This window comes from Rattus norvegicus, chromosome 6 (genome assembly GCF_036323735.1).
Source record: "Rattus norvegicus strain BN/NHsdMcwi chromosome 6, GRCr8, whole genome shotgun sequence".
In the NCBI taxonomy this organism is placed as follows: Eukaryota; Metazoa; Chordata; class Mammalia; order Rodentia; family Muridae; genus Rattus; species Rattus norvegicus.
The window spans coordinates 136,827,510-136,852,967 of NC_086024.1; the positions used below are offsets into that span (position 1 = coordinate 136,827,510).

The 25,458-nt window shown below is 48.8% G+C and overlaps 2 protein-coding genes across 9 annotated transcripts in view; one reads left to right on the plus strand and one right to left on the minus strand.

Annotated features, from left to right (window-relative positions):
• Positions 1 to 12,380: 12,380 nt before the first annotated feature.
• Atp5mpl (ATP synthase membrane subunit 6.8PL) lies at positions 12,381 to 18,131 on the minus strand. The gene is made up of 4 exons (NM_001402160.1): positions 18,051 to 18,131; positions 14,658 to 14,781; positions 13,730 to 13,753; positions 12,381 to 12,768 (listed from the first exon to the last, which is right to left on the minus strand). Exons 2-4 carry the CDS (start codon positions 14,779 to 14,781, stop codon positions 12,734 to 12,736), a joined length of 183 nt encoding a protein of 60 aa, NP_001389089.1. The 5' UTR covers positions 18,051 to 18,131; the 3' UTR covers positions 12,381 to 12,733.
• A 5,156-nt stretch (positions 18,132 to 23,287) lies between these two features.
• The window catches only part of Tdrd9 (tudor domain containing 9), a 115,429-nt gene continuing 113,258 nt past the window's right edge, over positions 23,288 to 25,458 (plus strand). For 5 of the 8 annotated variants that reach the window (XR_010052076.1, XM_017594515.3, XM_017594516.3 and 2 more), the window contains exon 1: positions 23,288 to 23,607. Coding sequence is in view for 7 of the 8 variants with exons in the window: in XM_017594515.3 (XP_017450004.1) it covers positions 23,387 to 23,607 (221 nt within the window). In the remaining variant the exon portion in view is untranslated. The remainder of the gene's footprint in view (positions 23,608 to 25,458) is intronic. The other 3 variants (XM_063261791.1, XM_039113391.2, NM_001419577.1) reach the window with 2 other exon arrangements.

Sequence of the window (25,458 nt, forward strand, 5' to 3'; positions counted from 1 at the left end):
GAAATGGGCCTCCCTCAGCTGCCCTGCCTCAGCCATTCCTGGCGTTTGGCTGACTCAGGCTAAGGCCATCCCCAGCACCGTACAGTGCTCTGGGCCTGGCTCCCCAGGGCTGACTCCATTGACCACCTTGTTTCAGTCTCCTTGGAGACCACTAAGCACACAAAGCTACGAGAGCGCAGTGGTAAGGGCGCCGATGCCAGCAGGCCCAGGCTCTCCTCTCCTTGGGGCATCCACACACTGCTGGATCTCCAGAGAGGAGGTGTCCCCCGCCCTCAGAGCTCTGGTGTGGGCCTGGGCCTGAGGGTTCCTTGTAACCCTGATCCTCTGCTCAGTGGACCACAGGGCTGGCCAGGCCAGCTGTACTCCCACAAGCCTTTTTCTTCATTTTAAAGAAAATTTTGTCACAGCAGAATTTTATAACCCAAATCACATTTCTTCACTCAGCTCTCAATTCTGTTACTTAAAGCAGGACTGCCACCCTAAGCCGTCTCACAGTAAAGGATTGTAAAGCTAAAGAAAGGAGACGCCTTAATTTTGTATTTTGCTAAAAATTCTTCCCACAGGGCCTTAAAAACCCTTTGTTTTTATATTTTGCTATTTGTATATGTTTTTATTTATTTCCTTGGGCGGGGAGGGAGGGAGGGAGAGAGAGTCAGAGAGAGAGAGAGAGAGAGAGAGAGAGAGAGAAGACTGTACAAGTCACTGTGTAGGAGTGGAGCTCAGAGGACAACTTCTGGGGACTGGACTGGGTGCCTGGGAGGACTGGTTCTCCCCTTACACCGTGTGAGCCTCAAGGCTCGACCTCAGGTTGTTGGGCTTGGCTGCAGGCACCCTCACCTCCTGAGCCAGCTCAGCAACCATTTGTCCATTGTTGTTTTAAATCAGGTAATTTAGGGTCAGCACTGTTCACTAGATGCTGGCGTTTGCTCAGTACATAAATGAGGTTCAAGGATTATTTCTTCTTCATTTTATATTTTTAAAATTTCTCGCAATATTAATATTGTGAAATATTCCACATTGTTGAATGTTTAGATATTTTTCTTCGGTGAAGCATGCGTTTATTGTCATGGCCCAGTTGGAACTCTGTGCTCTGCTGGCTGTTATCTGAGCAGCTATGAGCTTGGTGGCCTTGCTGTGTGGTTACAGTTCCACTGTCCTTAGAGCAAAGAGGCCGGCAGGAGAATGGATCATACGAAGGGGATCAAAGGTATGGGCCTCCAACATGGCTGTGGTTCTGCCAGCAAGAACAGGGTGTGTGGCTTGAATCAGAGGTGACAGCTGCCAATCAGTGTTTGCTTTTGCTTTTGAGGCAGGTGCCAACGTGGAAGCCAACAGGTTTACATATGACCTCATATGTAAACAACTGGCTATTTCAGGGTAGCTTGTGGCTAAGCACTAAGTTGCTGCTGAGTATTTTAGACTCTGTAGTGATACGGGGCACAGTGAGTGGGGACGACAGTGCAGACAGCAGCAGCAGCAGCAGCAGCCACTGAGAACAGGGACATGTTCAGCCATGTACTTGCTGAGGTGACCCAGGGAATTCGTGAAGAAGCTATGCAGATAGCACTGGGCCTTTCTGGGACTAAATGAGCTCAGTCAGGAGCCCCGAAGAGTCCAACTAGGAATCCGTCTTAGCTGAGGATGTTAGAAGGATCATTCTGCATGGTTTTGGGTTTGTGCGCAGTTGCTAGGAAATAGCCTGAAGGAGACGCCACCTGGGGAGTTGATGATGGGGTCAAGGCCAGTGCAGACACCTGCCATTCTCTCTGTGTATCACTAGTAAGGCGAGTCTGGCATTCTTTTCAACACCAAACTAAAGCTACATACACAGGCTTAGAAACACTCCATGGTACCAGCGGTGGTGTGTGAGCGTTTGATCTTATGTATGTGGTGCTGGTGGAGATCAGAAGAGTGTATCAGATGCCTCTGGGCTGGAGTTATGGACAGTCGTGAGCCGCCACGTGGGTCCTGGAAACAGGGTCCTCTGCAAGAACAAGTGCTCTTGACCACCGAGATTCCTCCAGCCCTCCCACAGGCTTCTTCGTGTGACAAAGATGACCTGAGCTCTGCTTCCTGGGTCAGGCAGACCTGGGGCCCAGAGGAAGAAGGATGGTGGGCCTTTTTGATGTTTGGGCCTTTGTCCCTGCCTGCATTGTCTCAGTCCCATCTGATCTCAGCCTTTAGGGGAACATTTGAAAACACTGTTTTGGAAAGAAGTCAAGCTTCTGCGTGGAGCTTTTTCAGAGAAGGACCAGAACTTGTGAGGAGGCTCCGTGTAGCCACCGCCGGATGGCACATCTTGTCTTCTGTATTCTCCATAGTGCTCCTTTCTGTCCTATTTGAAGCCACCAAGGAGTTTCCTGTGGACAATTACCAGATCCATTCCAGGGGCTGAACTCTAGGCTGGGTCCCAGAATAGAAGTGCTTGAATGGCGTTCTCTCAGAGACTTGGAGGAGCAGCCAAGGCTGAGCCCTGGGACATTGAGGGACCCCAGGGGAGGTGGAAGAGATGAGCTTACCTGGGCCATTAAAGGACATCAGTATCTTTCCTCCAGGTTCCTTCCATAGAAGAAGCTGCTACCAGGAGGGGACGAATCCCTGGCGTTCCCTCCCACCCCCCTGTAGATCTTGGCAGGGAGAGAGCAGCACCTTCCTGACTCCTTGATGTACCAGCCCTGTCAGCCCCACCCCCACCGGTGAGCGGAAAGGCCTGTGGGACATGCCCATCTGCAATGGTTAACTGAGAGATCGTGGGGATAAACGCTCCCTAGGCCTCGGCCAGCTGGATCCTGTGATCCCGAGCCTGGTGCCGGCGCGGTCAGCACACAAAGATGCTTTGTTCATGTACTCGAATAAACACTCCCCCTGGATACTTACTCCCAGCTCAAATGTAATATGGGGTGTAAGTTACTCTTTAACAGTCAATTGGATACTGGCTGTTGAGTTCTGAACTGATTTCCTGGAGGGAAGGGATGGCCATGCCAGCCCAGGGGATGACCAGCCTAGGAGCGCCCATGGCTGGCCATCACCAGGACCCTGAGAGCAGACACAGTGGCTACTGAAGTCTTCTCCAAGAGGCAGGGGAAACTGTGTAATGGAGGCTCAGCAAAGGGGGTGTTTATTTTGCCCAGGCATGGAGCCTGTCTGTCCATTCCCCTGCATCCACACCAGATCCTCGGGAGAAAGTGGTCATCGTGTGCTTTGAGTGGGATTGGGTTGCACAGTGCCATCATGACCAGCCCCAAGTTCCACTCCCACCATTTGCTATCCCCACCCATGTCCAAGCCTGGTCTTCTAGATCAGGGTAAATGGCTGGCATACCATGGCCTGTCAACCTTTAGAGAGTAAATAAAACCGCACCGGAGTGAGGAGTGGTAACTTCTGGCAGAGTCCCTGTCTAGCTTGTGGCAGGCCCTGGGTTCCATCTCCGATGTCACAGATATCAGTGAATAGGCACTGCACACGGTTTCACATGTCAAACTTTATAAATCTAGGCGAGGACGGTGGGCAGAGATTGTGTGAGGATTCACCGGGAGGAAAGGCAGTCATCTCCCTCCCTGCTTCCTGATCTGATTGGACCATGGGAGGCCTCTGCTCCAGGGGAGCTTGTCCACGGCTTGCTAGGGACCATCGCTTGGTACAGAAAGATGAGCAAGGCTATGGGCTTGACCCTGTGTGGGTATTTGGACCAGAAAGGGAAGAGGGGATCACTTGGCAGAAGGACCATGTGATTCAGTGTCACGTGGGTGTCATGGAGGTCCCTGCACAATGCCACCCTCTGTGGCCTCAGGAGGGTACAGGAGGGCATCAGGAGAAAGACTCAGGAAGAGGTGTGGGAGGAAGAGAGTCAGAAGGCCTCAGAGCAACAGAGAGCTGTCCTTTCCTTGACCTGTGTGCTGGTTCGAATGAGAACGGTCTCCATGTGTTCATAGATTTGAATGTTTGGTTCTTGGAAAGGTGAGAAGGTGTGGCCTTGGAGGAGGAGGTGTGTCACAGGAGTTGGCTTTGAGGTTTCAAAGGCCCATGCTGGGCACAGTCTCCACCTCTCTCCCTCCATCTTGCAGATAAGAGACACGCCCTTAGCAATTGCTCCTGCAGTGGGCCTACCTGCCACCATGACTCTCAGACTGTAAGCAAGCCCCCGGCCAAATGCCTTCTTCTAAAGCTTATCTTGCCCGTGGTGTCTCATTACAGCAATAGAAAAGTGACAGAAACAGCCCGCTTGGAGTCAGTGGCCAGCCATGGTACTTAGGCCCAGGATCCTGTGCCCTGTCAGTAGATCTGGGCTCTGTGAGCTTGAGAGACATTGTCTCGGGACGGATACTGTAGGCCCCGGCTTCCTTCATGCTTCCTCACACTTCTGGCTGCTTTCAGCGATGGGTGTGGAAATAAAGAAGGGCAGGAAGGGAGCCGGAGGCTGCTGTGTGAACAAGAGAGCCTAGAGGCAGCCTGCTCCCTACCTGTGGAGACTTGGGCTGACCTGTATTGACTCAAATGCTGAGTGTTAGAGGATCTAACAGATTTGGGTGGGCAAGAAGGGGAGGGCTAGCCTGAATCCAGGCTCTGAAGAGAGTGGAACCTGCCTTTGGTGGCTGCTCTTGGTGGTCAACTCATCTGGAAGTAACTAGAACTCAAGCAGCTGGGTACATCTGATTTTTAAAAATTAAATCATTGCAAGTGGGAAGACCCACCTTAAATCCAGATCTTCCGAGGTGGGAAGAGCCATCTTTAACCTGGGCCTCGCCTTCTGCTGGCAGAAGATGAAGGCAAAGGACATGGAAGAGAGAAGCCTGTTCTTTTGCCTGCTTGCCTTCGCTCTGCCTGGCAAGCCCGTCCCTCCACTGGCCCCCAGAGCCCACTTCTTTAGGATTCCGGTGTACACTGAAGACCAGCTGAGTCAGCCTCGTGGACTGAACTGGATTCTTAGACCTTCTGCTGGGAGACAGCCATTGTTGGACTCGCTGGACAAGACACAGCCTATAAGCCACTCTAGTAAAACATAAATATGTATAAATACACACACACGCACACACACACACACACACACACACTCATTCTATCAGTTCTGTTCCTCTAGAGAACCCTACTACACTGCCTGAGGGGTCAGGTCAGCATGAGACAGTGGTGGTGGGTGTGGATACAGGGCATTCTGACCAGTAGTGACACTAAGTGTATCTTTATTTATTTATTTATTTATTTTTGGTCTTTTTTTCGGAGCTGGGGACCGAACCCAGGGCCTTGTGCTTCCTAGGCAAGCGCTCTACCTCTGAGCTAAATCCCCAGCCCCGTGTATCTTTATTTTATGTGCATGTGTGCATGTGTGCATGAGGGAGAAAGAGAGGACCTGTCTAAAAATCCTCAGATGTTCATAAAAGGTGGAGTTCGGTGGCTGGAGATAGGACTTAGTGGTTAAGAGGGCCCGGGTTTGATTCCCAGCACCCGCATGGCAGTTCACGGCTGTCTAGATTTCCAGTTCCAGGGGATCCAACATGCTCTTCTGGGCTTTGTGCAACACCTGGTACACAGACGCACAGTATAAAAATTCCAACAATCTCTGAAAGGAAGATGTGGTGTTGCATAGAAGCGCACACCTTTCCCCTTGGGCTTTCTCTCTAGTTGACTGAAGAATTGATGCAATGAACCAGGCAGCGGTGCATGTCTTTAATCCCCACACCTGCAGAGGCAGGTGGATCTCTATGAGTTCAAAGCCAGCCTGGTCTACAGAATGAGCTCCTGTAAAGCCAGGGCTACACAGAGAAACCCTGCCTTTAAAACCCAGGGGAAAAAAATCGGTGCCGTGGCAGTGCTATGTGAATAGCGTCTGTCCTGACCTGTGTAGGCTGTAACAGGCTAAGGCTGCGTGTGTGTTCAACGCAGATGCGCTTTTTTCAGATACTTTAAATTTGCTATTGGTTGGATGTTTGGCTATGGGATTCATAGATATTGAGAACTGCCTACTTTTTTTTTTTTTTTTTTTTTTTGGTTCTTTTTTTCGGAGCTGGGGACCGAACCCAGGGCCTTGCGCTGAGAGCTGCCTACATTTTTGAATCTGTGTATTGGGAGTTGGAAAAGCATGTGTGTCCGGAGGAGGCACGGTGTTAGGGAGGAAGGCAGAAGAACCTCTCACAGTAAATGTAATTCCGCAAAAGTCAAGGCCCAAGGGAGCCCAGCACGATGGCCTCTGAGCAGAGAGGGGAGAGAGGATCGCCGGCCCAAGTCTCCGGAATGTTCTCCTTGAATACTAGCCACTGTCACCTAGCCCTTGTGCGCAGGGACACAGTAAGTAGGTGGAGGGATAGGGTGGGAAGGCAGGATGGATGTCTGGATGCACAGCCCTGGTTCTGGGGATGTTGCCTTCAGGAGGTCTGGAGGCTGGGGCTAGAGAGGGACAGACACTCTGTAGAAGAGTGGACACTGTATTAGGAAAGCTGCTCTGAGCAAGTCTACAGCTGGTGAGGCCTCGCTTCAGGCTTCCTTCACGGGCATGTCCTTAGAACTCAAGGGCTCCTGTGTGCATGTCATCTCCCCAGAGGCTCTGCAGGGTGGAGCATTGGACCCACTCAGGCCCAGAGCAGCAGGTCTGCCCTCTGCCCCAGGACCCCACTGGGGAATAGCTACTGGCCAGCACCGATCAGCTCGGACCTGCAAACAATCCCCAGAGACAGTGTGAGGGAAACAGCTCTCCTGTGCCAGGTCCTGTGGCTGGAGAGGCAGCCTGCTGTGGAGTCAGGAGAAGCCCAGTACCTGTGAGTTGGTAAATGCTGCCCAGTGGGCTTGGGGAGCCCTGCTAGGGGATGGTTGTAAGGCAGCAGAGCCTCTGCAGACGGGGCGAGTCTCACACTCACTCGCTGGCTGGGCAGATGCAAGGAAGGTCACCGGTGCCAGTTTCAGTAGAACAGCCATTTGGCTACCAGGCCAGAGTGGGGACAAAAACACAAGGTCCCACTCTGTCTCTTTTCAAAAGGGCAAGAGAGACTGCATTTCTATAGCAGAGTGACTTCATTGTGGCTGCAAGAAACTGAGCCTGCTAGGACAGGTAGTGTCTCTGTGTGGCTCCTCACTGTCCCCACAGCAGTCTCTTTGTGGGGCAGGAGAGAGGGTGGCCTCCTGCCAGTCTCCTAGATACTTGAGGACACTAATAGTCCATCATGTTGTCCCCAAGCCTTGGTTTGGGGCTATCGCGTCACCCGAAGACAGGTGGGTGGGAAGGGCACCAGTGAAACCCATGTGTGGCAGGGAGTCCTCTGCTTGTTTCTGTCTTCCTCATTCAGAAGGCATCCAGAGCCCTAGGGTGGACTATCGGGTGGCTCCCACATGGTGCCAATCTGGGCAGGGGTGGGGCTTTTGATCCATGTATTATTGGGAGAATGGTGGCCTGTCCCCATGTAGGCATGGGTGGACAGGCCGCCCTGCAGGAGCATGAAACTGTGAGTTCTAAGCCCTGGTTCTGCAGGGAGAAAACCTCACTAACTTTCTGACCCTCCCTCCTGTGTTTCTGCCCAGCGTGGCCTGAAAGCAATGGACAGTTGACCATGGACTGAAACTTTGAGACTATGAGCCCCAAACAAGTTCTCTTTAAAGTTGACTTTTCTCAGTTATGTTGTGACAGAGGCAAACACTAACAAAGTTCTTTTTAAACTTATTATTTTGAGACTCTCTCTCTATAGTCCTGGCTGTCCTGGCACTTGCCACATAGACCAGGCTGGCCTCAAACTCACAGAGCCTCTTCTGCCCCTTGCCTTCTGAGTGCCGGCATGAAAGGCACACGCCACCTCGTCTAAAGGCACAGACCATGCCTCGTCTAACGGTTTGAAACTGCAACTTCGAATTGTTTAATAGACATAGGGCCATCGAGGCTATTTTTTCTGTTTTTATCACTTGTGTGCGCGCTAAGAGAACAACTCCTAAGAGTCGGTTTGCTCCCTCCACCATGTGGGTGCTGTGGATGAACTCAGGCCTGTGGGGCTTCCAGGCAAGTACCTTTGCCAGCTGAGCCATCTTGCCAACCTTCCTTTTCCTTGGTGTGAACTCTGGAATGATGTTTGCTTACGTGGGATTTGACCAATTCTTCTATCCTGTAGCATTTATTGGCACAGAGGTGTTGATGGCATTCTCTTGTTGTCCTTTCGATCTGTATGTGTCCAGTTACTGAGGACTGAAGCCAGGTCTTGAGCAGGCCACTCCTGTCACAGAGCCCCACCCTAGTCCTTGTCCCGTGAATGTCTGTGGAATCTGTATTGACATCGTCCATTTCAGACTCTGTCTTCTCTGTCAGTCTGTCTAGGGGTTTACTCATGTATTAATTCATCTTCTCAGTGAACTGGCATTATGCTCATCAACTTTGCTCCATTGCTTTTCTGACTTCAATCTCACTGGAATAGATTGTTACCTTTTGCTTTCTTAGTTACACTTTCTTTCTTTCTTTCTTTCTTTCTTTCTTTCTTTCTTTCTTTTTCTTTATTTTTTGAGACAGGGTTTCTCTGTGTAGCCCTGGCTGTCTTGGAACTCACTGTGTAGACCATGCTGGCCCTGAACTCAAGAGATCCGCCCGCCTCTGCCTCCTGAATGCTGGGATTTAAAGGCGTGCACCACCATGCCCGGCCATACTTTTTCTATTTTTTTTTTCCTCTTTTTGAGACAGAGTTTCACTATTTGGCCTTACTGGCCTAGAACTTATTAGACGAGGCTATCCTCAAACTCACAGATCTGCCTGCCCTGCAGTGCTGAGATCAAAGGTGTGAGCCACTATGCCTGGCTCTACAGTTGTTTGTTTATAATTTGCCTGTGTAGTTTCTATAGCAGGCTCAGAGTCTCTGTGCCTCAGTCTCTAGCCCACCTGGGGTTGTTTGACTTTATTCTCCCTCACCCAATGGGTTCATTAACAGTCTTGGAATTCAGTTCTCTGAGGCTTGTTGTCTCTGGACTTCTTAGCCCTGGAGCACAAATTAAATCAAGTTTCTCCCTGGCAGGAGAAGGTGCCACATTCTCGGGCCACATTCTCCGCACTGGGCCAGATCTTGTACACGATGTGGCCTGTGGAGCGGGAAGCCCCAGCTTCATTCCCTTGCACGCTGTCTTGCCAGGAGCTAGGAGACGTACTGATGGGGGTGGGAGCGCTGCTCAGGCAGGCCCAACCTGTGCCCTCCATGCTGCGTTTCCCAAGCAGTTGGCTGGGGCTCTGGATGCACACCACACTTGGCTATGGTTCTGCTTAGTTGCTGTGCCCGCCCACTCGATGACACTTATCGGAAAACCAGAATGCAGGGGCTGAAGGAACAGCTCATCAGAACGCTTACTGCCTTTTTAGAGGGCCTGAGTTTGGTTTCAGTACCTATACTGTGTAACTCCCAACTCCAGTCCCATGTCCTCTTCTGGCCTCTGAGGGCACACGAACACAGTGCTGAGGGCACAGTTGTCACCTAAGCTCTAGGCCAACAAGGCCACTGTGGCGACTAGTTTGGCTACATTCTGGCTCCACCTACAGGGCACTTTTGGAAACCCTGGTGGACTCAAAGTGTATTCTCCATTTTACAAACACAAATGGAGTCTGGACAGGCACGTTTTAAGATTTTCTTTTTTTGTTGTTAATGTTGTTTTTTAAAAACATGCTCTCACTGTGTAAACAAGGCTTATAATTGCCCTGCCTCTGCTCAGGAGTGCTCAGACAAGGGGCCTGTGTCCCCGCTCCCAGTGTGCTACAGACAACAGGCAGCCCCAATGGACTCGCTCTCAGTTTTCTAATGGAAGGACCACTTAGTAGTAATGGGGGAAGAACAGCTGCCAGCATGTGTGTGGAGAGCAATTCCAAGGCAGATGCAAGCAGCTACCTCTCTAGATGGGCTCAGGCTCCCTGAATCCTTCCTGCCCTGGCACTTGATAGCCCCAACAACACTAAGCCACAGAGCAGATGGCCACTGTCCATGAACTGTGAAGCAACTGCCAAGTGGCTGGTGGTAGTCAAGGCAGGGCTTCAAGTCTGTTTTTAGTGTGACTGGCATCAAGCACATCTCAAAGAACTTAGAAATATTAACTTGTCAAGCTCTTCCCCAGGCCAGTGTAAAGACACACAGGTGCCCAAGTCCACACTAATGGCCTTTAGGTGATTCCAGTTCGGACTGAGAAGAGTTGGTGCAAACCACCAGTTTTGTTTTTTATTTTAAAAAATATTTATTTTATGTATATGAGTATACTGTAGCTGTCCTTAGACACACACCAGAAGAGGGCACTGGATCCCATTACAGATGGTTGTGAGCCACCATGTAGTTGCTCGGAATTGAACTCAGGACCTCTGGAAGAACAGTCAGTGCTCTTAACCGCTGAGCCATCTCTCCAGCCCCTTTATTGTTGTTTTGAGTTAGGTTCTGACCATGAAACTCTGGCTGGCTTGAAATTCAGTAACGTAGAACTTAAACTCAGGAGATCTGCTTCCAGAGCTGCACTGGATAGTTTATGTCAACTTGAGCCAAGCTAGGTCATCTGAGAGGAATAAACTTAACTGAAAAATGGGTTGTAGGCAGCCATAGGGTGTTTTCTTAATAAGTGATTGATGTCGATGGGTGATGCCTCTTCTCAGCTGGTGGTTCTAGGTGCTTTAAGAAAGCAGGTGGTGGTTGGGGGGTGCGTGGGGGGAGGCAGATGTGGTTGTGCAAGTCTTTAATCCCAGCACTTGGGAGGCAGAGGCAGGCGATCTCCATGAGCTCAAGGCCAGCCTGGTCTACAATGCAAGATAGACAGGATTTGTTACAGAGAAACCCTGTTCTTAAAACAAAACAAAAAGACAGAAAGGGGGTTGGGGGCTGGAAGACAGCTCAGCAGTTAAAAACACTGCAGAGGACCAGGGTTCAATTCTCAGTATCCCCACAGTGGCTCACAGCCATCTAACTCCAGTTCCAGGGTCTTCTGATGCCCTCACACAAACATACATGTAGCACCAAAGCACATAAGAGAAATTAAAAAAAAAAAAAACCAACTGGGGTTGGGGATTTAGCTCAGTGGTAGAGCGCTTGCCTAGCAAGCGCAAGGCCCTGGGTTCGGTCCTCAGCTCCGGGGAGCCGGGGCGGAGAAACCAACCAAGCAAGCAAGCTGAGGGAGCGGGCCAGTAAGCAGCACCTTCCATGGCCTCTGCATCAGCTCCCGCCTCCAGGTTCCTGCCTTGGTTCCCCATAATGAACTGTGATTCAGAACATGTAACACAAATCAAGCTTCTTCCTCCCCGAGTTGGACATGGTGTTCATCATACCAACAGTAAGTAACCCTAGGACAGGAGCTATGGAATTAGAGGTGTACACCACCCCTCCTAAATGTGTGTGAAGTAGTCCAGCTTAGCCTCAAATTCATTGTCATTGAAAGACTCGGAACTCTTTACCCTCTTGCCTCAACCTCCCAAGAGCTGAGACCACAGGTACAAGGTACCATGCCTTCTCTGTGAGACAAGGTCAAAATCCATAGGATAAGCTGTTCTATAAAAGGGGCTGTTTGCCCCCTCCACCCTTCTCTTGCTTTCCCGTTCTTGCTACCGCTCTGTCTGTCTCCCCCTTGGCCAGCCTCTACTTCTCTCTCTTTCTAATGTCCTCTTAACTCCCTTCCCCATGCCCTGAATAAACTCTATTCTATAGTATCCCACTGTATGGCTGGTTCCTCAGGGGGCAGGGATGCCTCAGCGTCAGATGCACTGCCTTTCTCCATACTTTACCACGCGTCCACAAAACATAGTCCCTCTCCATCTTTTCGTAAACACAGATGTGGCTACAGGTGTGCAACAGCTCACTGTGTTTTCTCACATTGCTTATTTCGCCCTCTGGTTAATTACTTGGAAATAATTTGCCCAGAGCTTATGTCTACCATGTGCGCTAAGGCTTATCTTCCCATTAAAAAAAAAGGTGTGCAAACGAAGTGGAAGTCCGAGAACTTCCAGGAGCAGGCTTTCTTCTTTCCCCACACAGAGGCCCTGGGAGTCAAACTCAGGTTACCAGGTTTGAGGACAAGCACCTTTACCCTGCTCATACATGTACTGGACAATGGGTATGCTATATGCATATGGAGCCCAAACAGGAGCCAGAGCCAACAGGTACCTGTGAGCTGCTCGAAGTGGGTCCCAGGAACCAAACTTGGGTCCCCTGCAAGAGCAGCGAGCGGTCTTAACCACGCAGCTGTCTTTCCGCTCTTTTCTATGTATTTTCTAAACTCTCTTTTTTCAGACAGGGCTTTCAGTGTTCAAGCTGGCCTTCAACTCCTGACCTTGGGATCCTCCTCACTTCAGCTGGAATTAGTGGTGTGTTTTCCCCTTACCTTATTGATCCTAGTAAAAAACTCACGTTATCCTTTAAATAATTAACATCTTCTTTCCCAAAATATGAAAACAAGACAGAGAGGTCAGATGATAGGCAGAAGCAAAACCATTTGGCAAATAATTATTGAATATTATTAGTTAATAATATCAAAGTTAACACTAGATCCTGATGTCCAATCTTAGGGCAGCAAACACTGCTTCTTGGTCCTCAGGATCCCTAAGGAAGTCGTCTCAGAGGTTCTGATGGAGCCGGCCGCTTTACCAAGGATTTATTCAGGGGAGCAGACAGTGGTATTCACAGGGAGTGGTGCTTCTCAGACACATTTATTAATGCCACATTGTAAACGGTACTTAGGTAACTGTACAGTGATGTTCCATGTTCCCATCTACACAGCTTGCTTAAGTTCAGCTGACGTATTCATCCTGAGTGGACTGGGGGAGCAGTTAGTGATGGCCATGGGCATGCGCAGGACTGCAGCCTTTCAAGGGGAGGAACAAAGCAATACAGTTTAGGAAGAGAGAGCAGAATGTATCCTGTTGTTTGAAGTAAAAGCCAGAAGAAACTGCAAATATTCATTTTAATGCTACAAAAAGCATGGGGGACAGGCATGGTGTGCACACCTTTAATCCCAATGCTTGGGAGGCAGAGGCAGGGGGATTTCTGAGACTCTGACTCAAAACCAAGCCCTAGTCCCCCCCAATCCAACCAAACAAACCCCCACCAGAATGGGGATGGGGCCACTTCAGTGTAAAACACACAGCCAGTTCCAGCTTGTGCAAGTGCTGCTGATACAGCTAGCTGTTCACCTGGAGGAGCGGAGAGCTCTCCTCAGAGCTCAGGAAGTCAGTCCTGGGCCCCAATGACACCAGAGAAACAGGACAGACAGACACCCAGTGCCAGAGCACACATTTTGTAGCTACTTTCCTTCAAAATTACATGGAAACCCCAGGAGTTTCAGTCGCTTCCATGCCTAGCTAGCCTGTGCCTTCCTGGTGGCCCCAGTTACCCCCTTTCTCTGCCACTGCCAGAAGTGTTACTTGGCCCAAAGGGCTGCACGTGGTTTTCTTTTTAACTTTTGAGACACAGGGTTTCTCTGTGTAGCCCTAGCTTCCTGGACCTCAGAGATCCACCTGTCTCTACCTCCCCTGTCCTGGGATTGAAGGTCAGCTGCAAACTTGTTGGTTTTTATTTAATATTTCCATTGTACCTGACAACCACTGAACCAGGAGTCAGTTTTTTTTGTTTTTTTGTTTTGGTTCTTTTTTTCGGAGCTGGGGACCAAACCCAGGGCCTTGTGCTTCCTAGGTAAGCGCTCTACCGCTGAGCTAAATCCCCAGCCCCCAGGAGTCAGTTTTAAGTCAGGATTCATGTAACTTGCTTTGAAAAGCTACGATCGTCTTTTTCACCCCTCAACCATCCCCCAAAAGCAGAAATCTTACCTTTCAGAGCTTTACTTCTTTTATCTAAAACAGAAAGGAGAAATTAGTCACAGCAGCGCCCTACAGAAGTGCCGCCAGTCAATCGAACAGTCTAAAGCTACATGTGACCGCAGGCTTCACAGCCTGGGCAAGCATTTCAGCATGCTGTCAGAGGAATGCCTGCGTCACGGGCATTCCTTTCTTCCAAACCCACACACAAAGCAGGCGATCTCCCACAGTGGGTGCCCACGCCCATGCCTCACCCTGTCCTCACTGGCCGTCCTCCCCTTCCCACCAGTTTCTTCCAGCCGGCTACAGCTGGTTTACTTCCATGTTGGGCATTTATGTGTGTGTTGAGTCGACTGTACATGAGGAAAACATGTAATATTAATCTTTTTTAATTTAACTGGATCATCTCAGTTGGCAGGATAATCTTTACTTCTACTGCGAACATTCTATTTTAATGGCTGGATGCTCTCCCAAGCAGGGCTATTGCCGCTGCTTTACTCTCTGTTTTCTTTGTTTGTTGATGAGCATCTAAGGTCGCAGTTGTGGGCCAGCCAGGTGGCTCAGTGGGTAGAGGCGCTTTCACACAAGCCTGATGACTCAAGTTCCCTCTCTGGGGTCACACACTCTGCACCGGCGCCAGGGCATGTGTGCCCACGCATACATCCCGTATATTTACATGCACAGGGAAAATAACCATAACTGAAAAACTCAGAGTTCCTTAGTAGATAAAATTGTGATTCTTGGGGTTGGGGATTTAGCTCAGCGGTAGAGCGCTTGCCTAGCGAGCGCAAGGCCCTGGGTTCGGTCCCCAGCCCCGGAAAAAAAAAAAAAAAAAAAAAGAAATTTAAAAATAAAATAAAATAAAAAAAAAATGTGATTCTTTTCCCCCTCTGAAAACATTTCCCCCTGCTAAATGCAAAGAAATAAAAATATAACCTACCAGCACTCCTGATTTTATAAACGATGAGGGACATCAACCCCACTCCTACCCAAATTTCCTGGTAAACCTGGGTATAGTAGGGTTTCATGGGGACCCAGACCTTCTTAATAAAGCTTTGAAGCATCTGAAATAAAAGAAATGGGGAACAATAAGGTGAGGCTGCCTTGTGCCCGGCTGACAGGTACTTTCCTCATTGCTACCTGACAAGAGAGCTATTCTAGTCCCCACAGGCTCTGCGGGGCTCTCTGAACTCCTGACACCCCTCCAGCATTTTGCTGGCAGGCTGGTGCCCCACCCTCCCCTGCCCACCAAGCCTCTCGGCCACTAAAGGTGGTCCAGAGCCACACATCACCCTTTTGACCTTGGGTAGAAGAACTCCTTTCCACATCATTAGTGTTTCAAGTCCAAACCGATAGAAACACAAACCATGCTCAGGTGTGGTCATTTCCATAGGCAGTGAATTCAGAAACCAGCTAAACTAATCCACTTTAACCTCCAGGAGCTCAGTCCTGAGCTTGTCAGACAAATGCAGAACAAACAGTATGACAGCCCTCAAAGGAATGTTTCCAGTTACTGTTACAGTTTGCTACAGATTCCAAACTAGATGGCTTTGAGACATTTGATGAATTTGATACTAGTCAATCCAACATTTGCAACACTGGAAAACTGACATACTGTTGTGGAAAACCAGAGAAAGTGTTCATTGACATAAAACAGTATGATATTCTTTTAGTACCAGCTTGATTTAGTCAAATGGCTGCCCTTGAATTATTGAAACCTGGACCATATTCACTCAGCAAAAACTGAAGGGCACAAGTGCCAGTTGAAGGAAGAGGCAAGGGAGAGCCAGGCTACGCGGAGGAAGGCGGCTGCTGTCTTCACTCACTCATTTACACTACCTCAGGTGCGTGACTGGGATAATAAAAGAGCTGCACTCCACGAGAGTCTAGGATTCTTGCATTAGTACAAGCGAGTATACACATCGTGTCAGGAGTGCTTGCTGGACAGAATGCTACTGTTGAACTAGGGAAGCAGGGAAGATGTGCAAGTCCCTGTCCCAGAACCCTTGAGGTGGCTTACCACCACCTGTAATGTAGCCCCAGTTCCAGGGAGCCTTTTGACCTCCAGGGGTACCTGACAATACAGACTGCATATTCACACCGTTTGACATATTTCTATACTGCGCCCCAAAGCTACCGATGACCCAAACGAGACTAGATCGAATCAGATCTGGCCCATAGTCTGATTACTACAAGAACCAACCTGCCTCTACGGCCTCGCTTCCTGCTCTTTCCTCTGGGAAAGAACTTGAGTGGAGGAAAGGCCTGAAGGCTAGCCAGTCTGTTGAGGGTTAGCCTGTAGAGTGGGCTATTATCTTATCCTAGGTGGTGCGCCTGTCCTGAAATCTCCTTCTAGTAGAGCATCTAAATGCTCTAGCACGACTGTCCTGTCATTAGGAGGCAGCCTCTGGAAAGGCTGAAGGAACCCAAGTCACCAAGTAGGTGGACAGGCATCTTTGTGGGACAGGTAAGGACTGAGAGTACTGTAGGGGACCAGTAGGTTAGAATCCTTGGGGCCTAGTTCTGTCTTGACTTTAGGAATTCTCTAAACTTTGTCAGGTCTCTCTGTCAAACATGGACCTCCTACTTGCTCCACAGACTCTTGAAATATAAAGGACCCTAGCGGGGAGGGTGGCAGCACAAGCCTTTAATCCCAGCAAATCAAGCACTCAGAAGAGAGGGGCTACCTCTGTGAGTTCAAAGCCAGCCTGGTCTATACGATAGCCAGGGCTAAACAACGAGAACCTGTCTCAAAAACCAAAACAAAACGTCACCCCCGCCCCCCCCAACAACAAAATGGATCCAGAATGGTACCTGGTGCACAGTGAGCACTCAGTAAGTGATCAAATCAGTAACAAGGAATTGCTACAGAAACTCACTAGAAGGCAGCAATTCCTAGGCCACTGGGATTCTAAGAAAGTACTTAGAGAGGTTTCATCTCATAGGCTGAGGAGAAGTGTTAAGCTATATCAAGGCCAGCACGGTATCAGTGCCTGACTTTAATCCTAACCCTTGGAAGGTAGAGGCAGGCAGGTGGATCTTTCTCAGTTCAAAGCCAGCCTGGTTTATCTGCAAAGGGAGTTCTAGGACAGTCAGGGCCACTACACAGAAACCTTATCTTGACCTCCCCACACCCTGAAAAAGATGTGGGTATCACAGGAAAGTCTAGAAATGGTAAAGAGAAGGGTGTAAAGGGATGCCAGTGACCTTGGTATTCTGTTCAGGATCGAGGGATCCTGGCACTGTGTCCTTATTCTAAACTGCCACAGGTCCCCACACAGTGGAGGCCTGTTGGCCAGTACATTCACACACACCCCCTTTTGTCTCTTGCTCCTGGACTTCCCGTCGGTCAGTGTGGTTGTATTTGACCACACAAGTGACCTGTTCCCAGTATTCAGTAAGGCCTCTACTCTTCCCACCTAAGTCTCTCTGAGCAACCGAAATTTCCAGTTGCTAGTTTTACACCAGATTCAATAAAAGATCATCCTACTCGAAGGTCAAGTGGCTCCCTATGTCTGCAGAGTTTGTGAAAATTATAGTAATAGCAAGCTATTACCTGGCAGTACACTGGAAAGAGGGGACACGCAACAGTCTGAGGTTTATAATGTGGTTTTATACAGATTCAAACATTCGCTTTGCCAAAGCCTAACTTGGAAGAAAACTTGGTATAATGGAAAGAACCTTGAAGTGATGTTTCGTGGCTTGGATTCTAGCTGCATCCCCAACTAGCTGAGTAACTTGAGTAGGTAACAAGATGCTCACAGTTGATGGTGAGCATGCTTTTTTGCCAAAGTCCATAGTTAACAAAGGTCCATCCTGTGTCAGCACAAGGACATAGTCCTGGCGGAGAGGACCTCCACTAAAACCTAACTCCTGGGCTACTTCTCTGTGAGGATCATACTAGAGTTCCCATTCCTCCACGTCTTGTGGAATAATCCCTCTTTCAGCATAACGATTTGATGTTTGAGCACACCCTCGCAGATTCTTACTAGTCCAAGGGATTGACAACAGCCCCTCCCCCCAGACAATCAGGAAGACTAACTCCAGAAACACTTTTGTAGTGTGGAGAACTGAACACCGTGCACATCGCTGCCCTCTGCGTGAGTGAGCCCCGGACACCCTCGCACTCGGGCACTCCCTCCATCACAGTCCGGGGGAACCCCGTGGACCCTCCTTGAAGTTGGCGGCGTAGGGGCTGACCCAAGGTCAGTGTGGATCGCAGAGTCCCTCGCTTGCGTTCCGCGACCTACTTGGGCCCCACCGCACCAGGTCCCGGCCCCACTTCAGTCCCCGCGGTTGGGAACACACAAAAAAGCCCAGACCCCGCTCTTACCTCAGCGGGATCAAGGCCACACTAGATTCCGCGACAGAATGGGAAAGGTCACAGAGCACGCAGGCGCCGCGCGGAGCCTGCTGGGAAAGCGGAAGGAGCGGATACGCTAGACGCCCGCTGTGGGGTCTTTCGCGCCTGCGCACCACAGCGCCCCCGGTGGTCTCCCCGGTGTTGCAAGCTTGGGTGGGGGTTAATCAAAACCTAGAGGAGCTGGGAGAAGAAGCCATCTGTGTTTCTATGTGTTATAAAACTGACCAGATTTCCCAGGGTTTGTAGGTTTCCGGTTACACATGACTTTCAGTGCTGAAACCAGGACAGTAGATAATCCGGACAAATTGAGTTTAAAGAACAAAAAGCCCTTTTTGCATGGTTTATGCCTTTAATCCTAGCCCTCAGGAGACAGAAGCAGCAGGATTGTCATAAATTTGACTTTCACGCCAGCCTGAAAATCTAAACCAAAAGCCGCGTGTGTTGGCGGACGCCTTTTAACCCAGCACTCAGAAGGCAGAGGCAGGCAGATCTCTTGAGTTCAAGCCTAGTCTCTCTTAGTGAGTTCCAGGACAGCCAGAGAGCTACACAGTGAGAACCTGTCTCAAAAAACCAAAAACCAAAACAAAATCAAACCAGGCATAATGGCTCAGGTCTTTAATTCCAGCACAAGGTGGAGGGCAGAGGCACAGGGTGGAGAGTGGGACTGTGGGTCTATTGACCCACAAGCTGTGGCCTGGGCTACTTAGTGAGATTCTCAGAGTCCCCCATCCCCAAACAAACAAAAAGAGCAAAACAACAACGAAAAAGGAAACCCTCTTGAAAAAAAATTTTTTTTTTTGGAGACAGGTTTTTCTGTAACTTGTTACATAGACCAGGCTGGCTCAAATTCAGAGACTTGCCTGCCTCTGCCTCCTGTCTACTGGGATTAGAGGCGTGCACCGCTTTGCCAGGAGTTTGGCATTTCTTGCCATTTTCTTCTGCATTGCTACTTTTTGCTCTACATGTTTGGTTGAGCAGCCGTTCTGTGAGTAGTAATTATCCTTTAAAAACGTAAAGTGATGCAGACTGACTTCTGCAGGAGCTCTAGGGATCGAACCTAAGGGTTTGTTTTCTTTTTGCTTTTGTGTTTGTTTGTTTGTTTTTTAAGTAAGTGTGCTAGCCAGGTGTGTGGTGATATAATCCTAGCACTTGGGAAGTAGAGGTAGATGACCAGGGTTTGAAGAGCACCCCGGGACCCCATTTTTAAAAAAATGAAACCGAAACAAATGAACAAAAAAAATGTTCTTGCCTTTTTTTTTTTGGTTTTAAAAAAGATTTTCTAGGTGTATGAGTGTTTTGCTCACATCTATGTCTGTGTACCAAGTATGTGCCTGTTCACTCTGGGAAGTTAGAAGAGGGCGCTGGATACCCCGCAACTGGGATTATGGATGGTTTTGTTCTACCACACTGGTGCTGGGATTTGAACCTGCGTCCTTCGGAAGAGCGACAAATGCGATGAATCACTAAGGCATCTCTTCAGCCCCAGACTTCTGTTTAAGAAACGACTAAAATCGGGGCTGGGGATTTAGCTCAGTGGTAGAGCGCTTACCTAGGAAGCGCAAGGCCCTGGGTTCGGTCCCCAGCTCCGAAAAAAAGAACCAAAAAAAAAAAAAAAAAAAAAAAAAAAAAAAAAAAGAAACGACTAAAATCTGAACGGACACTGAAAAGAGAAAGCCACCTACTGGATTAAAACAAATTAGGCATGTTTAGTAATTACTGAGGCAGAACTCAGAAGAAACTAATCAGGAACACAGATAAACAAGAGCAGACAAAGCTCTCACAGAGAAAGCAAACCGACCTGCCTCAGCCCAGGGCAGCTGGCACTGTTCTCCTCCCTCCTTTTCTTTTTCTTTTTTCCCCTAACAAATATTATCATGTGGATGAGAGTGGGGAGCAATCCCAAGGGCCCTGTCGTCCATGTGGAGGTCCCAGGATCAAGTTGTCAGGCACCTTTACCCACGGAACTGTCTAGCTAACTCCTACTTTGTTCTTTTAGTTTAAAATCACTATTATTTTATGCCTAAGTGTCTTGCCTGTGTATTTTATGCCTATGTATAAGTATGGCCTCACACTCATGACAATTCTCCTGCTTCAGTCTCTAGTGCTAGAATTACAGGGGTAAGCCACTCCAGTTTTTTTCTCTTGTGGTGCTCAGGGTGAATCTGGGACCTAGAACAAGATATAAATTCTATAACTGAGCTTTACCCTTGACCCTACAGCTAACTGGGTCTAAGAAATCAATAGGGAATAGGGTAGAAATATTTGAAGAGCTGATAGCTGACTGAGAATTTTCTAAAAGGGATATAAAAATTATTTGAGGCTCAAAAAAGTCTTAGTGAATCCAAGCGGACAGAGAAATGAAAGGCCTGAAAGCCACAAGATAAAACTAAAGACTAGGGCTGGGGTTGTAGCTCAATGGAAGAGCGTTTGCTTAGCATGTGTGAGTCCCAGCACTGCTAAACGAAAAGGTCCTAATACCTAATAATGATGTTAAATAGCCGTCCCTCTAGAATTCTCTTTATAGGGAAACCAGCAATTAGTAAAGGAGAAATGTAGTTTTGAACAAATTGAGAATAAGGGAATAATTACTAACAGATCTACGGTGAATTCATTCGGGCCAGAGGAAAATGAGCTCAGATGGAGGGGTGGGGAAGGCAGAAGGGCGATGAGCAGTGGCCACAGTCCCACTCTGAAGGGGAAAAGAGCTTTGGGTCAAATGAAGCCATGTATGACAGTTGGGAAGTTGGCTATTTCAGGGCATCGGTCCTGCAGGTTTCTGAGGTCTCTGAGGACCAAAACTTTTCATTATAGAAGTAACATTTGCCCTTTCTTGCTAGAAATCCCTCATGTGCACAATGGGATTTTCCCAGAGGCTGTGGGACTTGTGATGTCATATAGTCTTAACGCAGAGTCAGAAAAGCTGCCCTCTTCCATCCAGTTGGACACTAAGGGCCTGGTGAAGATTTCTAAGTGTCCCTCCTGGGGCTGGAAAGAGGATTCAGCAGTTAAGAGCAGCGGTTGCTCCAAGAGAACCAGAGTGTGGTTCCCAGAAGGCATGTTGGGAAGTTCACAGCAGCCTCTTTCTCCAGCTCCAGGAGGATCTACTGCCCTCTACTGGCCCCTATGGGCACTGCACCCACCCATAGCCTACACGCTTACATACCTGGAAATAAAAATGTAAACTTTTAATTTATATAAAATTTATATAAAAGTTTAAAAATTTAAGTGTTACTCTTCTATTTTTGGTTGTGAGCCTTGCCTTTAACGGCTGAGCCCTCTCTCCAGCCCTTAAGTGTTACTCTTATGTGTGAGCCTTTTGGAAAATATAGTGATTTTCATAAAATAATAATGCCTGACATCAAGTGAGTTTTTAATTGCTATTTTTAAAATTATTTATTTATTTTATGTACACAAGTAAGCTGTATCTGTCTTCAGATACACCAGAAGTAGGCGTCGGATCCCATTACAGATGGTTGTGAGCCACCATGTGGTTGCTGGGACTTGAACTCAGGACCTCTGGAAGAATAGTTGGTACTCTTTAACTGCTAAGCCATCTCTCCAGCCCCCTCAATATTGTCTTACTTTGATCTCTGTCCGTGCAATAAAATATTCTGATTAAAGGAATTTGGAAAGGAAAGGATTTACACTTACACTTAAAAGGGTCTCAGCTTACATTTAAAAGTCACGATCTATCACTGAGGGAAGTCAAGGCAGGGACTACAGGCAGGAGTTGAGCCAGGAATCGTGGAAAAAGAATCCTCGTCTCCACCTGTCTAGGAATAGTGTCACCCACAGTGGGCTGGATCCTCCCATATCATTTATCAATCAAGACAAACTCTGACAGACATGGCCGCAAGCCAATCTGATCTGGGCAGTCCCTCAATCAAGACTTCTATAGATAACTCTGAGCTGTGCCACACTGACAGCCGAAAACCATTTGGATGAATACATAAAACTTCTAGGTTGTAATTCCTTGCAGATAGATATAAACAATACACAAAAGCTCTTTAGGGTCTTCAGTCCCTATTAAGAATATAAAGAGAGGGGTTGGGGATTTAGCTCAGTGGTAGAGCGGCTTGCCTAGCAAGCTCAAGGTCCTGGGTTCGGTCCCCAACTCTGAAAAAAAGAAAAGAAAAGAAAAAAAAATATAAAGAGAGTTTTGAGGGCTAACTCAGGTTTAAGATGTATTTCAGAAAGAATATTTCTTTTTGATTTTTTTTTTTTTTGAGATAATCTCTTACTCTGTTGCTCAGGCTGGCAAACTGTTTTGGGTTCCCGAATGCAAGGATTATGGTTGTGAACTACCGGGAAGAGCATCATAGAAAGCTACTTGAAGGACAAAAACCAACAGGTTTTTAATGTAATGTCAAGTCCAAAACACTTGTAAATCATCTAAAATTTCAAAACGTAACGGGCTATCCCAGCAGATTCATTCAAAGCGCCTAATGTTTTGAGGCTAAAATGTGGGCGAATCTTAAGCGGTTTCTCTTGCTTTACGGAGAGTGCAGTTTAGCAGATCATTCACTGTGAAGTGTTGTTAGCTGTTTGTAATCTCCCAGGACCTCAAGCCACTCCGTGAATAAGCCAAATCTGCCCCAAAGGCCAAGACCCAAGAGCTACCCAAAAGTCTTCGCATGACCTAGAGCTTACAAGCCACTTAAAGAATTGCCTGATCTTTCCGGCCATGTGAGAGGGGAACAGCAGGAGCTACCCTACTTTGAGGCAATGACACCCTGGTTCAGTGACCGCTCTGGTGCCCCCTTTGGAATAAAGTTACAATCTCTATGGTTTGTGCTTCTGCTCCGGCTGAAGTCAGTCCCTGTGGGACTCTAGGCCAGGCTGGCAGCAGGGATGCAGTAAATATTTTCTTAAGTTATTTGTTCGTTCTTCTCTCGTATATTACATCCAGACTGCAGTTTCTGCTCTTCCTCCCCAGTCCCGTGTCTCGGCTCCCCCTCCTCCTTTCAGAAAAGGGGAGGCCTCCCAGGGATATCAACCAAGCATGGCGTACCAAGTGAGTCCAGTAAATATTATCGGCAAGCTGGTTTCCATAAACACTTGCCTGTCCAGGTCACCTGACTCCCGCTCACAGGCCTCGTGAGTGCTCTGGACACGAGGCCCCCACGTGCACGCAGGGCCCGGCCCCACCCTCCTCTTTGCGTGGCACAGTCTGATTGGATGGCCTCAGTGAGGGGTGGGGGGTAGGGGCTTCTGGAACGGTCGTTGTGGGAGGCCGGGAGGGCCGTGCCCTAAAGGCTTTGCCACCATTGGAGTCAGGCAGTTGAGGCAGCTCTTGGGCACCGAGGATGTTGCGCAAGCTCACGGTCGACCAGATAAATGACTGGTTCACCATAGGCAAGACGGTGACCAATGTGGAGCTGCTGGGCTTGCCGCCTGCCTTCCCTGCGGAGGCGCCCCGGGAGGAGGTCCAGCGCTCGGAGGAGGTCCCCAGCGAGGCCCCTACGGCCCAGGCCCAGGATCCAGTTAAGGCCACAGCACTGGCCAGACCAGCTTCAGCCTTTGGAAGGTAGGGAGCCCAGGAAGGTCTTTCAAGCCGATGAAGAGTCCTCAGTAAATAGGTGCTCTCCTAGGTTTTTGCAAAAAGCTGAGCATCCCAAGAATTTGGTAATTTGTTTAATTCCCAGCCTGGTTTTTTGTTGTTGTTGTTTTGTTTTGTTTTGGTCTTTGTTTGTTTTGAACAAACAGAGTCCTGTATAGCCCAGCCTGACCTCAACTTACGCCTCCGTGGATAACCGTGAATTCTTCAGCCTCTGGCCTCCACTTTCCCAAGTCCTGAGATTGCAGGGGTATATCCGCAGTCCCAGGTTCATAGACTGCCTTAAAAATTTCATTGCAGGGGTTGGGGATTTAGCTCAGTGGTAGAGCGCTTGCCTTGCAAGCACAAGGCCCTGGGTTCGGTACCCAGCTCCGAAAAAAAAAAAAAAGAAAAAAAGAAAAACATTTCATTGCAAGGATTCAGTGTGCGTGTGTGCGCGTGTGCCAGAATTCTTTGTCAGAGTAGGCGCTTGTACCATGTCGGCTCCTGGGAATTGAACTCAGGTCGTCAGGATTGCTGGTAAGCACCGTCAGCTCCGGCGTCTCACTGATGCAGACTCTGCCTACTCTCCTATCTAACGGTTTGTTTTATTTTTGAGGTGTGTATGTGGGGGGGAGAGAAACTCTCTAGTGCTGGTGTTGGAGGTCATTATGAGCCACGTGACCTGGGTGCTGGGAATGGAACTTGGGTCCTCTGCAAAACCATCACTGCACACAACTAACCCCTGGTCCCCCTCACCCACCTGGACTTCCCAGGTCACCAAAATGCTCTCTTCCCTTCTGCTCTTGGCCCTGTTGTTAAGGTACATACATCGGTGTGGGTCTTTCCCCTCCTGGTATCACTGGCACTGAAAATCACCATGCTCCACCTGTTTTCACTCCTCCTTCACTTTCGACAACCAATGATTTTTGTTTGTTTGTTTCCCTTCTCCAGAATGTCATGTTGTCGAAGCCCCACAGTCTGTAGCCCTCCGACACGGGCTGCTTCCACCCAGTTATGTGAAGTTGAAGTCCCACACCTTTATGGTGGTTTAGTGTGGGCTGAGACCCCACCGGCTGAGTGTAACGCACTTACCTGCTGACCCACCTCACATCTGGGTTGTTCTGGCAGTTGTGGCCGAGGCTGCTGCAGATGTGTGTGTGAAGGTCTTTGTGAAGATGTTAGCTTTCAGTACATCTACATTTCAGTAGCTCAATAGCAAGGAGTTGGAATGCTGGCACCTTGTTCAGGTTTAGTATTTTACGTTTATGTGTCTGTGGGTGCACTGGCTGGTTCTGGCTGGTTCTGTTTGTCAGTTTGACACAAGCTGGAGTTATCTCTGAGAAAGGAGCCTCCCTTGAGGAAATGCCTCCATGAGACCCAAAGGCATTTTCTCAATTAGTGATCAAGAGGGGAGGACCCAGCCCATTGTGGGTGGTGCCATCCCTGGGCTGGTGGTCTTGGGTTCTATAAGAGAGCAAGCTGAGCAAGACAGGGGAAGCAAGCCAGTAACATCCCTCCATGGCCTCTGCATCAGCTCCTGCTTCCTGCCCTGCTTGAGTTCCAGTCCTGACTTCCTTTGGTGATGAACAGCAATGTGGAAGTGTAGGCTGAATAAACCCTTTCCCCCCCACCTGGCTTCTTGGTCATGATGTTAGTTCAGGACTAGGAACCCTGACTAAGACAGTGGATATGAGGTGTATGTGTGTAGGTGCCCATAGAGACCAACAGAGGGAGCCAGATCCCTGGAATTGGGAGTTGCAGGCAGTTATAAGCTACCCAGTGTGGGTACTGGGAGCTGAACTCTGGTTCTTTGGAAGAGTGTCAAGTACTTTTAACCAC

Bases quoted from the DNA above. Each gene is read 5' to 3' on its own strand.
- Atp5mpl (NM_001402160.1), bottom strand. From the start codon at position 14,781: ATGCTTCAAAGCTTTATTAAGAAGGTCTGGGTCCCCATGAAACCCTAC. The intron at 13,754-14,657 runs GTAGGTTATATT...TTTCTGTTTTAG, and splicing joins TTATAAAATCAGGAGTGCTG to ATAAAAGAAGTAAAGCTCTG. The intron at 12,769-13,729 runs GTAAGATTTCTG...TCCCCTTGAAAG, and splicing joins AAGAAGTAAAGCTCTGAAAG to GCTGCAGTCCTGCGCATGCC.